Below are 14,299 nucleotides of genomic sequence, written 5' to 3'. Positions count from 1 at the left end.
CTCTTTTTATTTTTTACTTCTCTCTCTCCTTCCCTCTTTTCGGCAGACTTTTCATCCCCTCCCCTTTTATTAAAGCGTCTGCTCAGAGCGAGGCCATTAACTCCATGTGTTACCGATAGTTAGTTCCATCTAAAGCCGATAGATGGCGCGAAGGGCGCTCAGAAATATTTTATGATAGTTTACGTTGACAAGAGGCACTGGCCTTTACCTACACATACAATCTGATTTTAAGAGTGAAAATAGTGACACGCGAATATTTTTACCGTCCCCGTCTGTGATGTCTTTGATTTGTACATGACTACAAAACAATATACTGCTTTATATTTTCATTAAATCAACTTATCAGCTACTTTTAAAAAATGAGTGATGCCAGCATGCTAGTTTTCTTAAGTGTTGGTAGGTTTGTTTTTTAAATAACTTGTCACCATTCCAAGTTTTGGGTTACACTACATTTTGATTTTCTTGCTTTATTCAATATAGTCATGTGTATTGGGAGCTTCTTGTCAGGCTCAGTTCCACTGATGGTAACCTTGTCAGAGGTAACAGTTGTCACCAATTTATTGTTGTTGATTTGTTGATCACGAGTTTTTTTTCAATGTCAGGAACGGTTAAATCTTGTATCAATTCTGGGAGCTGGTCTCCTGGTAGGTACAGCTCTTGTAGTCATCATACCAGAAGGAACACAGATGCTGTATTCTCAAGAATTGCAAGGTTATTTGTATTTTGCATGTGTACAATAGAAATTAAAACATTTATTCTTGTTCAGATATAAAACAGAAGTATGAAAATGCAAAGGGAACTGCCAATGTCCCAGACACACATGAACATGAAGAAGGAATTCATTCAGTGATTGGTCTTGCATTAGTGCTAGGATTTGTTTTTATGCTGCTCATTGATCAGATTGGCACATCAAAATCAAGAGGTAAGTAAACACTTGAATGATGAATGGAGGAAACAAGGCAATGATAACCAACATCTTTTTAAACAGATCCTGAAAGTGGCACTTCAAGAAATAGTAGATCATTCCAAGCTACTTTAGGCTTAGTCGTTCATGCTGCTGGTGAGTGATTCACCATGTGCCAACATATCATGTCCATCTTCCTCTGTCCATTGCACAAGGTGATTAATAGCACTTTTTTATTGGATCTATTAACAGCGGACGGTATTGCTTTGGGTGCTGCAGCTACCACATCTCACGCAGCTACAGAAATGATAGTCTTTTTAGCAATCATGCTGCACAAAGTAATATATCATTTCTTATATTGGCCCCAGATTTGTAGTAAGATTTTGTTTTTTCCCCCTTCAGGCCCCAGCGTCATTCGGTTTAGTAACATTCCTCTTACGCGACGGCTTAGATCGAGCTCGTATCCGTCGATACCTCCTTGTCTTTTCTCTGGCAGCGCCCCTCGCGGCACTTGCCACTTATTTTGGTCTTAGTCAAAAGAGCAAGGAAACACTTTCCACTGTTAATGCAACCGGCTTTGCCATGTTGTTTAGTGCTGGAACATTTTTGTATGTTTCGACCGTGCACGTCTTGCCAGAAATCGTTATGCGCTCTGGGGGGCATTCCCATCATCCACCTTCCTCTGATGGCGACAAAATTGGATTCACGCGATGCGAATTGCTTGTGCTTGTCTCTGGTGCTCTCCTTCCGCTAGCTCTAACGGCATTCCATCATCACTGAACATCAAGTGCATGTACACACACACACCCAACTCCTCCCCGGCAGTTCCAATGCTCCCCGGGTGATTTACAGTAACTGTGTGATTTTATGCTACAAAGTTTAAAGACGCATGAAAACAGCAATTTCCTCTCCCCCCCCCCCTTCACAGCGCGATACATGCAGTGCGCAGACGAGTGGTTTTAAAAAATCCAGTTTTTTCGTTCGTCCATCTTCTTATTGTGGTTTGTTAATAAACTTGAATATTTACTGGGAAAACATTTGGAGTTGGATTTGAATCTTCTAGGTTAAATGCTCTTTCCCACTTCCATTTTCTTGAAAAATTGCTTTTTTAAAATTAAGTTGGTTCGCCCAACAACCGGGACATTTAAAAGTTGTGTTAGAGACACTGTTCGTTTCCTATTGGTAAAGTGACTTATCCTTGCCGTTTCTCTCGATTCTTCCACTCTGAGACTTTTTGGAAGGAGGAAGTAAACTTTTACGGGACTGTTGGTGTCAACATATTTTATCTCTAAAGTTGGCGTGCTGGATAATTAAGAGTTGCGCAATGTCTCTGGAGAGAGGCAGATTGCTCTCCCTTTGCCCCCATTCATTGCGGTGCCGTGAACGTGCGTAGGGCTATTGTACTGGGAAAACGTAATAAGGTCGGGGCAAGAGGAAAAAGTACTGGTTCGTCTCTACATACACTGCAGTAAAAACCCAGTAATTCAATTAGTGGCACGATTATTTGGGAACCCAAATAAAAATAAAAAAAAAATCTTCTCTTATTATCACTTTTCTGGCTAAGCCGAGAGTCATCTCTAGTTCGCTAACTCATCTCTGCAACATTTATAATACTCTGTCGAATTTCGTCGCTCATCGCCTTTCTGATTCCCCCCCCCTCTCCGCTTGCTGTCAATCTTGTTATTTAGTTTTTCACGTGATATCCGATCTCGAACGCGTTAACAAGCACTTCGTCTCTTCCGGGAAATGTTACCCGAGATGTGAAATTCAAAACTGAAATATCCATTAACTTAGCAGATGGTCTTTGCAGTCATTCGCATCATCATCTACTTTGATTTCTAAACGGGGAAGCCAAAGTACGTCCAAAAAAGAATTCATTTTGAATTTCTATTTTTTTGTCGCCGAGAAGATTTACATGCACAGTGCATTCAATATGCTAAATGTAAAATAAAAAAAGAAACCGACTTCCGGGAAAATCGATCGTTGCAACAATACAGTAGCTAGTGCAATTTTGTTAAACTGTACATTTGCAATTGTATGTGCTGTGTGCGATAGTCTAAATCATTCCGGCTATTCCTGGTCTTGTTGACCACCGAGGAAGAAGAGGAGGAGGAGGACTTGTAATAAACTCGCAGACCTCCGAGTGTCACGCGACATTATTCGATCGAATTCCCCAGGCTATCGCCTTTGTTTCACATTGCGGAACCGTCGAGATTACTTTGTTCTTTTCTTGTCTTGTTTTTTTTTTTTTTTGTTCTCTCTGTCGATTCTTTCTTGTTTTTTATTTCATTTTCTATATTCTCCGCCGCTCAGGGGAGTCCCGGGGATGCGCTTCTTTCCTTTTTCTTGCCCCAATTTTTGTTATTTTTTATTTGTGAACGAATGAAGCAAACTATACGGTTTAGATCGACAGTCACGTCATCAAGTATTGCCTTGCGTGTCATCGACATTCTGATGGTAGTATAGCAACCGTCTTGGTTGCGGCGTCTTCGATATGACACAGTCTACATGCAGAACTCGGGACGGCAGCGGAACCCGAACGGCTAGCTCTCATTTGAAAAGTGAAGCGGAGGAGAAAGCCTGGGCGCCGACTGTGTAAAAAAAGCGGCAGTTACGAACAGTGGCCATTCTGCAGCAGACGTGCCGATGGGCGCATAGTATTATTGCTGTGAGTCCCGCTTTGGCTTATTTTTCCCCATCTTCCTGCGCTTCGTTTGACGCCGACTTTTGCACCACGTTCTTCTCTCTCTCTCTCTCTTGTTTTTTTTTTTTCGTATTTATCTGCTAGTTGGCCGTTGCATTCGTGTTTCGTTGACCCAAGTGGAAATCCGCTTCGTAAACTATTATTGGCATTTGATTAGTATTTGTTTTTTGTTTTATCTTTTCGGCTCTCTACCTTTTATATACTTGTGTGCGTTCACCAATTATCCGAGGCGGAAGAAAAAGATCCCGGAGAGAGAGAGAGAGGAGAGAGCAGAGCAGCCAGGGAATAACAAAAGAAGGGGGGGAACGAGTAGTACATACATAGGACTGGCTGTTAAAAGGGACTTAAAGTGGGGTGTAGGAAGCCAGCAGAGAGAAGAGAAGAGGAAATTGCATGACTCTAATGACAAGAACAAGATAGATCGAGACGGCGCCGGTTGCTGCTGCTGGTCGTCCTCTCGTTGATTCTTTTTGCTGTGCTGCTCCTTGTTGGTGTGTCCCTGTGTGCGTATATGCTGCGCTGTGTGTGTGTTTTGCTGGGCCGGCGCGAGTCTCGTAGATAGCTACTGTTTGGTAGTTTATTTTCAACTCGGTCCCACATTCTAAATCTTCCACAACGGCTTTTCGAATCGGAAAAATCTGCCAACTGCCAAGTTCGTAAGTATAGCTTTATTTTTATAAAAAACATTTGGAAGTATTTCAGCACTGGCTAAAGCGTGATTGTCAAACTATTTGTGTGTATAACTCTACAATCGGGGGCTGTCTGTACATGTGTATAACAGAGCGATTGAATGACAAAGTTAGAGTCTAGTATTTCACCTATTTTGATTGAAAAATGTTGAAGGACCCTATACTGTCGAAAACAAAAGACTGTATCATTTTGGTTTAGCCCATGTCTCCGTCAAACAGCGGGACTCGATGGGCCGTAAATAAGATAAGGATCTGCCGGGTGGAAGTGAATTTGGAGTGGGGACCTTGCTTTGGCTTTGGGACGATGTAAGAGCAGTTGCTATTTATATGAATGCAGAACGCCACACACACAGCAGCTAGTTTGACTAGGGCGACCTTCTCTCTCGGTTAAATGAGGACGGTGTGTGGTGATCCAGTTTGACTATACCCATGTCGAGTATATGGGCTGTACCGTGACCGACGTCAGGACTTTAGTTTATTTGAGGCGCCAAGACGCGGTCAAATGAGCGGAGAGGATCTATCTCCGTACAGTCGTTGGCACGTGGCTAAAATGAACTAGCAACACTTTTTCCGTTTTTTTTCTCTTTACATAATAACATACAGCCAGAAAGGGTCATCTTATATGTATAGTAGCTAACTCAATGTTTCGCTAACCAGCCGGCCGGAGTATACACATCAGTATATTATACGGGGAAACATTGTTAGACCACGTGATCCATCTAACGTTAGAATAACCGGCGCGGTTGACGGCAGCCGCAGTCATGTCATGTTGTTATGATGAGACGGCGCTCGCATTTGACGCATTGCGCCACATGCGGTCGATTACCTCCTCCTTTTTTCCCGCGAACTCTTAACTGTTGCTTCCGTAATGTCTGACTTCTGTTCTTTCTTTCCGGCTGTATACAACTTAAACTCCATTTTCGACGAGAAAATTCGATTATTTCACGGTCGTCCATGTCTAGGGTGGATACTACTATACAGGCCCCGGGTTTTCTTTTCCAGTCAAACCCCCCCAAAAAATTTAGGAGAGTAGTAGATATAAAGTAAAAGCTATACATAGTTTGAGCTGCTTCCTTCCGCTCATTTTCTTCGAGTCGAAACTCTCGTCGTTCCCCTCCGCCCGGTTTAGCCATTCTTTTATGTTATTTAGAGGGCCGTCAGCGACTGCGGCATAGTCGTGATTTACGATGCCGCGGTGGCGGATGAGAAGTTAGCGAGGGAGTTGTTGGAACTGTCGCAAAACACACAACGACTTTCGGAATAGATATATAGACGGTATTATATCTCCGGTATGCGGCCACTTTGTCTATCTACTCTATGGATATAGAGGCTACTAGTCAATTTTCTCCCGATTCTTTATCCGACGACGAAAAAGTATAACTGAGGTTCATCGCGGCAATTTCCGTCCAAGTCGGACAAATCGTACTGCATTGATCATCATCATTGATCCATTTGCTACAGCTTTGTTTAGAAAGCAGTTGCCGTGAATTACATACACGTCTAGGCCTCCATGACGGTCTGGTGTTTGAGTTGCCTAGGCTCGTGAATTGATCCACGTAATACACGAGGAGAGGGGGTTTCACGCGTTGATTCTCCCTAGGTAAATATCACCCAGGTGGACTTAGTCTAAGGGGGGAAGAAAACAAGAGCTACCGAGACTGAGATGTACACAAACAATCTACTCAACCGTGTAAAAGTCAACAGTCTTGTAAAATATATCAAGCCTTTATCACATTCGGATAAATCCGTTGTTTTATTGCACATAACAACCGACTCGGCGCCCTCCAACAGTCCCATACACGTTGCAATCCAGTCCCACATATCACTGTCGCATTCCACGAATGATGCAACGAACTGAATGGACTGAGGTGAAATGGAGTGCGCTGGAGTATAACAGATAACACACATCCGTAATCGAGATAGCTCATTTGTCCCTAATCACTATTATCATTCGGGTAACTAAACAAGGCGGGGATGATATTCCTCTTCTTCTCTTGGCGATTCGTGGGATTTAAAAAAGAAAAAAAAAAGGAAACTAAGGAAAAGTACGAAACGAAACAACTGTGATAATTTATTTATCACGTCGTCTATATATGGCGTTATAAAGAGCGAACCTGTTTTATTATTCACATCCGGAAACTATCTGAGAGGGACTTTGATGGAATGCTAAATGCAGCTTGTATCCACATAGATTCTTTTTTTCCGGTATAGTGAATTATTTATCAACCTTAATGCTGGGCTGAGCAGATTGGACGAGATTTTCGTTGAATAGTTAATTTATCGAATGCACATATAGAAACATGTATACAGGAAGAAGCAACCTACATGCGATATTACGTATGGAAGCGCGCCATTTGCCTGTCGAGTGTTAATTGCCCTGAAGAAGGAGGGTGTTGTGCCAAAAATACAAAACCGAGTTTATTTCGAACGTCTCTCTCGGGTGTGCCATGGCTAAAAGTTAACCGAATGTAACGGACTGTCACACGGATGCGACGCGGAGAGCGCCGACTATATATACATAACACACTCCCGAACGTATATACTACATATAAAATCTAGAGAAGTCCCGAGAAATACGATATTGGCGCAACGAGTCAAGAGCCACCTGGCTACTATATTCTGATTATTTTTGTGTTTTTTTCTAGTTTTTTTATTCACGCAAACTTTCCATCTGTATCGATTCCCCGCGTTGTTTTGCTAGCCGGGCCGTGTAAATTTTCTAAATCGATGCTTAACGTTTGCCAAGATATTTGCTCTTGATTAGTCTCTTTCGGACTTGCAGAACTTTGGCTCCAAGCGTCGCGTCGCAGTGAATCGACGCTCTTGACGAAAGACACCCACATTTTTCGCCCACTTTTATTTGAGTCGATCAAAACCGACGACGATTGCAATGTAGGAGTAGTTTCCGGGAGTTTCTATTTCCAGCTCTGTGTGCGACTATATAGACTCAGTCGAGTTGACTCTTTTTTTTCTTGTGTGTGTCTGTGTGTCTCACATAAAGTGGTAGTGACACAAGGGAGAGCTATAGCGTACATACATGGTGGCGAGAAGGAAAGAGAGAGAGACTTGGGGGGCGCTAAAAAAGCGCAACACCAACGCCATACCAGTCGGCGAGCTAGCAGAGCTCGACACTCCCGTGGCCGTGAGCGAGAGAGTGTCGTTTTTATAGTTGTGTGAATCTCGTCCAAGTGCCAGCCCGCCAACCAGTCAGCGAATCGACATAACGTGCTCTCCCTAGAGTAGTTGTGACGGAATATACTTACACCCACACACATACTATATCCCGCAATCCCGCATCTTGTATTCTTGTTGGTGAGTTTCTATATCAGTCGTCAATCTCCATCTATTTATATCCGTCTCGCACAATCTCGACACACAATGCAGCAGCACAGCGCAGGAATATATTGGCTTTTTAAAAAATATCTTTGGCGATGGCAACTCGAGATAAACGCGCAAGCTGCTTTCGTGTAGAGATAGTAAAGAAGAGTCTGATGCTGGATGAGCAGATGTATATACTTAATAGAGTGACTGAGAAACCAGTAGCGCGGAAAAGTACACTGCTCCTGCGCTGTACAGTATATATCTTTTGAAATATTTCGCATGCATTTCGCTTTAAAACAATGCGCAGTCATTTGATTGATGGTCTGGTCTCGCTTTGGCTTCGTCCGTTTGAACGCGGGGAAACGTGTTTGGCCGCTTGACCGAAAACAGCACAGCACAGCACAGACGGAATGAGGAAGACCGAGAGGCTGTCACTCGGTGTGAGTTGAAATATAAGAGAATCGCATGTGTGCAACCGCGGCTTCCGTGGAATGAGAATCTAAATACTTCAAGTACGTAATACGTATAAAGAATAAAAGAAAAGGGGAAAAAAAAAGGAAATGAAGGGCATACGTATCGATATCTGGCATCGATTGAAATCTGGCAGATATCTGCAGAATGCCTTGCTGCTGCCGTTACTACAACAGCCCATGCTGCGGTAAAAGCGCGCAGTCGCCGTCGTCTTTTTGAGTCTCGTGGGTCTGTTGAAGCCCAAAGTAAAACTGGCACTTGATCGCCGTCGCTTAGTCAGACAACAACTACTTGTTCGAGCTAACCCGCTCGGCCGTTAGCTGCTGCTGAACCCATCGCCCGGCCGTCGGTGTCATCATACAGTTCCTTCCGTATTATAGATCGTCTTGAATTCTATAGTTGGTTTTTTATTTTTCTCGGAGCGCTGGAACCCAACCGATCGTTTCCTTGATGATGTCCTTAAACCTTTTGAACCCCGCAAGCAGTGGAGCTTCGGGTTATGGAGTCAGTAGTAGGCGCTGTAACGTCAGGTTCCAACAACGGTGTGCAACAAATTTAGGCATTTCTGTTTCTTTCAGTGATGATTCTCTTTCTGCTGATGCGGCCGCATGAACTTTATCACGAGCCCTTTGTTTGCTTTGGTTAAATCATCAACAGGAATCGAACACCAGTGACTAGCGTGGAATCCATGGAGGATCAACAGTCGTCCGGTCACTGCGGTTCGTCGCAACACCACGAACACAGCATCGGCGTGTCGAGTCACCGCGGGTCCGTCCATCTACCCGAGACGTCGATCAGCGCTTCCAACTCATCTGCGGCCTCGTCCCACCAGCAGCTGCACTTCGCTTCGCGAATGGGCGAAAGACAGGCCACCCTCGCCGAGAAGGAAGATAGCCTCTCACCGGCCGTCCCCAGCCTTCTGCACTTGCCTCTGTGTCGCCAGACAAATCCCGTGCCCGGACTCCGCTACCGCAATCTCGGCAAAAGTGGTCTTCGCGTCTCCAATGTCGGACTCGGTATTATTATACAGTCGCTATTATAGCCAATCCGTACTTTGCTCGCAATTGTTTCATTGTTAAACTATAGTTATATGATTTATTTAACTTTGGTTTTCTGTAAAACCACAGCAACAACAATCACGTAATATTGTTGAACTGAATCATATTCTCCTCAACGAAATTGAAGATGGAGAGCGAAGTTCGTTAGGTGCGCATTTTAATTGAAAATCAATTCTCTGGTTTCGCTTTCCAGCGCGGAAATTTGATCCTGAAAGACGTCTAGTCTTCGGGGATTGAGTTGAGCTTGACGTTGGCCATGGGCGAACATTTCAATTAACCGCAAACAATGCGGACCTTCTGTGCAGCTCGGAATGGTGAAAATAATGCGCCAAGCCTCATTATTTCACTAAATCCGCTAGACATGATTTTGCATGGTTTACTCTAAGATTATATGCTTTATTCTAAAACGAAATTTAAGGTTTGAACTCAGCTTCCGTCTTAATTATACAAAAATAACTAATCAGATATTGTGCAGCTTCTAGAAAAAAAAAGTAATATTTTTGAAAATAACCGTCCATACACATTTAGTTTATAGCCTATTGCATGAAATATTCAATGCCGGTCCAGGCTAGCTCTCCATTAAATTTATTTTCCATTAGCTGTATTTTCTTTTTGTGTATTGATTTTTAAATTATCGTTTCAAGGTACTTGGGTTACGTTTAGTGCGCCCATCAGCGAAGAAGTCGCCGAAGATATAATCGTCATGGCTTTCGAGAGCGGAATCAATGTTTTCGATCTTTCCGACGGATACTGTGGACCACGCGCCGAGGTTTCACTTGGTCGTATTTTAAGACAAAGGCGATGGAGGCGTTCCAGCTACATTGTGATCACGAAAATCTACTGGAGCTACCGGTATGTCGTGATCTATTACCCAAATGAATGCGTAGAGATAGATTTATCACTATTAGACTACCGTACCAAATAACACAAATTCTATAAGCTCGTGCTGGAACTAACAAGCTCAGTGTTTGTATAAACCTTTAAAGCTACACGAAAACTACTTTCTTTTTGTGTGTTTTTTTTTCACCGTAACATTTTGTTGTTGTTGTTGGCCGGATCAAGTTCTGAGGAAAGAGGTTTGTCAAGAAAACATATCATCGAATCGATTCGCGCTTCGCTGGATCGGTTACAGCTGGATTACATTGACGTTGTGCTCATTCACAGAGCGGATCCGATGTGCCCCATGGAAGGTAGATTGTTTTTCAATAGAAATCAAAGTGCTTATATTACGTTTAATCCTTTGTTATGGAATTTTTGACACAAACAGAAGTGGTTCGAGCCATGAATCATGTCATTGATCATGGCTGGATTATGTATTGGGGTACATCGCGCTGGTCGTCGGTCGAGATTTCGGAAGCGTACAACAATTGTCGCCAATTCAACTGCCCACTGCCAATTTGCGAACAATCCGAATATCATTTCCTCTGCCGAGAAAAAATCGAAATATCCCTTCCTGAAGTCTACAATAAATTAGGTTTTCCCATTATTCGTTTTCCGATTTGTATTTTTGTCAAAGACCCATGTAGTTTGAAAAGTCAAGTAGCCTCAAACGATGATTATAATTGGAAAAGCTCAAATTCGAGATCTACTTGTGATTATTTAGGTGTCGGGCTGATGACATGGTCTCCACTCACCATGGGATTCAGCGCTTCAAAGGGCGAGGAGACCTTCCCGAATTTTCACCGCATGTCCTTTAAGGTATTGCCACTGACAGATGATCACCTGTTCATATTTAAAAAGTGGAATTCAACAGAAAAAGTTTTCTACCGTCACTTGGCCGGACGACGAAGCAGCAGCCGCTACCAAAGAAGTATTAAAATCAAACTGAGATTATCAGCAATAGGTTGATTTCTTTAATAAACAATATTTTTTAAATATTTGAAATAGAACGCTTATGTGCCGAGGATGTCCGCTGAAGAAGTTCAGCGTCAGAATGGCAAGCTGCGGGAAATCTCGCTAATGGCCGAGCGCTTCGGTTGTACTTCATCCCAGTTGGCCATTGCGTGGACGCTGAAAAACGAACACGTTCATTCAGTACTGATCGGAGCTATTTCTCCAGAACAATTGTACGAACACCTCCAAGCTCTTCAGGTAATCATTCGTCTCATAATTCCACGAATTGTTATGTTCAGGAAATTGCCATGGAACAATTAATCAATTAGTTTTTACTCAGGGCTATAAGGGGGGGGGGCCAACATGAACGTTTAATTTTTGTTGTCGAACAGTTTTATATACGTGGTTTGCATAATGCCTTTACAGATAGTGCCTAAATTGTCGGCTGCAGTCATGCTGGATCTTGAACGAGTGCTGGATAACAAACCCATACGCCCACCAATGATATCGACGCTGGCGATGAGGTGACAAGATAATATCGAAAATAGTTTACAGGCTGATAAACTGATGGTTACCTTGGAAACCACTGAAAGTGCGACTTCGACCAGTTGTGGTCAAATCATTGGAGCCAAATTCTCATGTAACACGTTGGCCTTTTGTATTATTCTGTGACTATATGAGATGGGCTTCGTGGGTAAAATTCTTTCTGCCATATCGCTGAATAAGAAAGTTGAGATAGCACGGCGTCGGCGTCCTTTCTTTTCTGCTGGTTGCACGAAACAAAGTTGTATCTCAATATAGTATAGGCCCTTTTCGAATATTTAGTTTGGAAATGATTTGGTAATCTATCGTTTGCCTATTAATGCGTAAGTAAACCAATACAAAAATATATTTCGTTATAAAATGAAAAGCATTGAGAGTTTCAAGTCTACTGTAGTTTCCACGTTATATTTGATCTTGTATAGTTTATAAAATATCGATGCTTGTGTTCGATTCTGCTAATAACTAATACAGTATATCCATGATTTCGTTTGTATATTTCACGATGACGAATTTTTCTTTAGGTAGCTAAGGGCCTAAGGCTTTGACGAGTCAACAATTCGTTGAACCAATCAATTTCAATTGGCGACTACACCCTCGAGGCCTCGACATTCAGGCCAGGGTCTGAAAGTCCCCGGCCACTGGCTCTGAATCTTAATGTCCAAACTCCAAACACGCTAGTGTTGGGGGCTTATCCCCTCTCGGGGGTATAGTAAATATAGGGGTTTTTCGTTCTTAATCATATAAAATTATTAATCAATGAGGCCAGAAATTGATTTCATTTAAGCTTTATTTCATTTCCTATCCTTTAAAACCTAATTCATTTAGATTAGGCAATTTTTTATATGTTTAATTTGTGACTGAAAATCACAATTTTTTGAAATTTGCGCCAAAAATCAATTCAAATGTATTTTTTATTACTTATTTTTGTTTATTCTATTTTAAAATATTAAATATGAATTTTAAAATACTAAAAAAGAATTGGCAGTGGCCTAGAGTGGCACGGAATCTCCAATCTAATCAAACTTAACGCCATTCGATAGAGCTCGTTAAGCCGATTCGAATGGTATATGGGAAAGTTTGTGCAAATGAACGCATCCCTGAGTAAATCGACTTTAAAGTTTTTGGTTTACCGGGCTTCCGTAGCGTCCTTGGCCGCTCCTTTGCGCACCCCTGAGCCCACCCCTCGTCCCTTGAGGGATCACCCCCCTTTTTTTCGCGTAACCTTTTTTCGAAAAATTTTTACCCGCTATCGGATTTGAACCCGGAACATACTTGCACATTATGGCTACCAGCCGAGTGCTATAACCACTAAACCATGTAGGATTCATGAATCGAAAAATTTTTCAAATATAAGATGTAATCAAATATAAACTCCGAGTAAACTAAAAAACAGCACCTTTTTTGGTGCACTGCCGTAAAAAATGGCTGAGCGCATCTTATTTTTAAATTCTTTTCGGCCTTTTTCTTTCTTTTTTGCAAGCTTACTAGACGGGGAAATACGCGGTATTTTTATTTTTTGAGTTTTAAGTGAAAAATTCTAAACTATTGATCAATAAATTAGAACTTTTCATGTAAATTTATTCGAGATTTACGTCGATTGCATTAAATAAGAAATAACACTTGTATAAATATTTGGTCTTAAATTAAAATGAACTCACAACATCTTAATTAGGAACTTATAGCAATAGAAATGTCCCGGAAGAAATACTTGATCCGTCCCTTCCTGGATTCCTGGAACTTGACGGACGACGCGAAACGTCATAGACAAATTTTGCCGGGCATTAACGTTCGCAGATGGAAACTACCCTTCCAAAATCCGCCTTTGCGACAAGTTCCATATTTCTGTAAAATATTTTTTTTAGTACAAACGAGGTGCCTTGGCAGCAACGGCCATTCCGTTTCTCACTTGCAGTCAATGTATGATTTTGTGCATTATTAAAGGGTTCGTTTATTGAAAAAATAAAAATATAGCCACACATTTTCGCTTTATACGGAGATAAATAATTAGAAAGAATGTGAGAACTTATCTGGGAAGTAATTCAAGTCAATTTCAAGTCAAAATAGAAATTCGAAGCGAAATTCTTTAGCTAGAGGAAATAATTTTATGTATTTGAAGTCCATCTTTCCACAACTTCCATGGTGTAGTGGTTATAGTACTCGGCTGTTAGTACATGTTGAGCAAGCATGTTCCGAGTTCGAGTCCGGTGTCGGGCAAAACTTTTTCGAAAAAAAGGCCCTCAGGTACCGCGATATAAAATGGGGGTGATCCCTCAAGGGACGAGGGGTGGGCTCAGGGGTGCGCAAAGGAGCGGCCAAGGACGCTACGGAAGCCCGGTAAACCAAAAACTTTAAAGTCGATTTACTCAGGGATGCGTTCATTTGCACAAACTTTCCCATATACCATTCGAATCGGCTTAACGAGCTCTATCGAATGGCGTTAAGTTTGATTAGATTGGAGATTCCGTGCCACTCTAGGCCACTGCCAAAGAATTTGAAAATTCATTAAACTAGAATAAACAAAAATAAGTAATAAAAAGACACCCGCTAGAGGCGCTTCGAAACTTTTTGACATTTTTCTTTCAGAATTTGTTGTTATCTTGTTTGTGTTTTAAGGGGGAGATCTTCCGTCATAGTTCCGTGTCGCATTTTTGGTGCAATTGAATTGCAGCAAAAAGTTGGGCTGACTGGTGGATGAAGCCAGGATGAACTCTTTAAATTTTCTCAAAATTCTACCTTTCATCTCTTCGAATACCGCACAAACACAAACACAACAAAA

At 42.0% G+C, this 14,299-nt stretch overlaps 2 protein-coding genes across 6 annotated transcripts; both read left to right on the top strand.

The window, feature by feature from the left end:
• Positions 1-173: 173 nt before the first annotated feature.
• Positions 174-1,939, top strand: LOC124344361 (zinc transporter ZIP9-like). The gene is made up of 7 exons (XM_046797897.1): positions 174-396; positions 481-539; positions 603-711; positions 767-922; positions 989-1,060; positions 1,157-1,242; positions 1,307-1,939. The coding sequence occupies exons 1-7, from the start codon at positions 360-362 to the stop codon at positions 1,682-1,684; spliced, it is 897 nt and encodes a 298-aa protein (XP_046653853.1). The 5' UTR covers positions 174-359; the 3' UTR covers positions 1,685-1,939.
• Positions 1,037-12,005, top strand: LOC124344360 (voltage-gated potassium channel subunit beta-2-like). Of its 5 annotated transcripts, none has more exons than XM_046797893.1 (9): positions 1,037-1,119; positions 8,747-9,105; positions 9,792-9,999; positions 10,210-10,337; positions 10,415-10,621; positions 10,751-10,845; positions 10,901-10,957; positions 11,035-11,238; positions 11,407-12,005. In XM_046797893.1, the coding sequence occupies exons 1-9, from the start codon at positions 1,052-1,054 to the stop codon at positions 11,506-11,508; spliced, it is 1,428 nt and encodes a 475-aa protein (XP_046653849.1). In that variant the 5' UTR covers positions 1,037-1,051; the 3' UTR covers positions 11,509-12,005. The 5 variants fall into 5 exon arrangements, with proteins under 5 accessions (XP_046653849.1, XP_046653852.1, XP_046653850.1 ...); XM_046797896.1 differs by lacking the exon at positions 1,037-1,119 and adding an exon at positions 3,475-3,572; XM_046797894.1 differs by lacking the exon at positions 1,037-1,119 and adding an exon at positions 3,580-4,264.
• Positions 12,006-14,299: the final 2,294 nt, after the last annotated feature.

This window comes from Daphnia pulicaria, chromosome 6, assembly GCF_021234035.1.
Source record: "Daphnia pulicaria isolate SC F1-1A chromosome 6, SC_F0-13Bv2, whole genome shotgun sequence".
Classification (NCBI taxonomy): domain Eukaryota; kingdom Metazoa; phylum Arthropoda; class Branchiopoda; order Diplostraca; family Daphniidae; genus Daphnia; species Daphnia pulicaria.
This window is presented reverse-complemented; position numbering and strand designations above follow the sequence as displayed.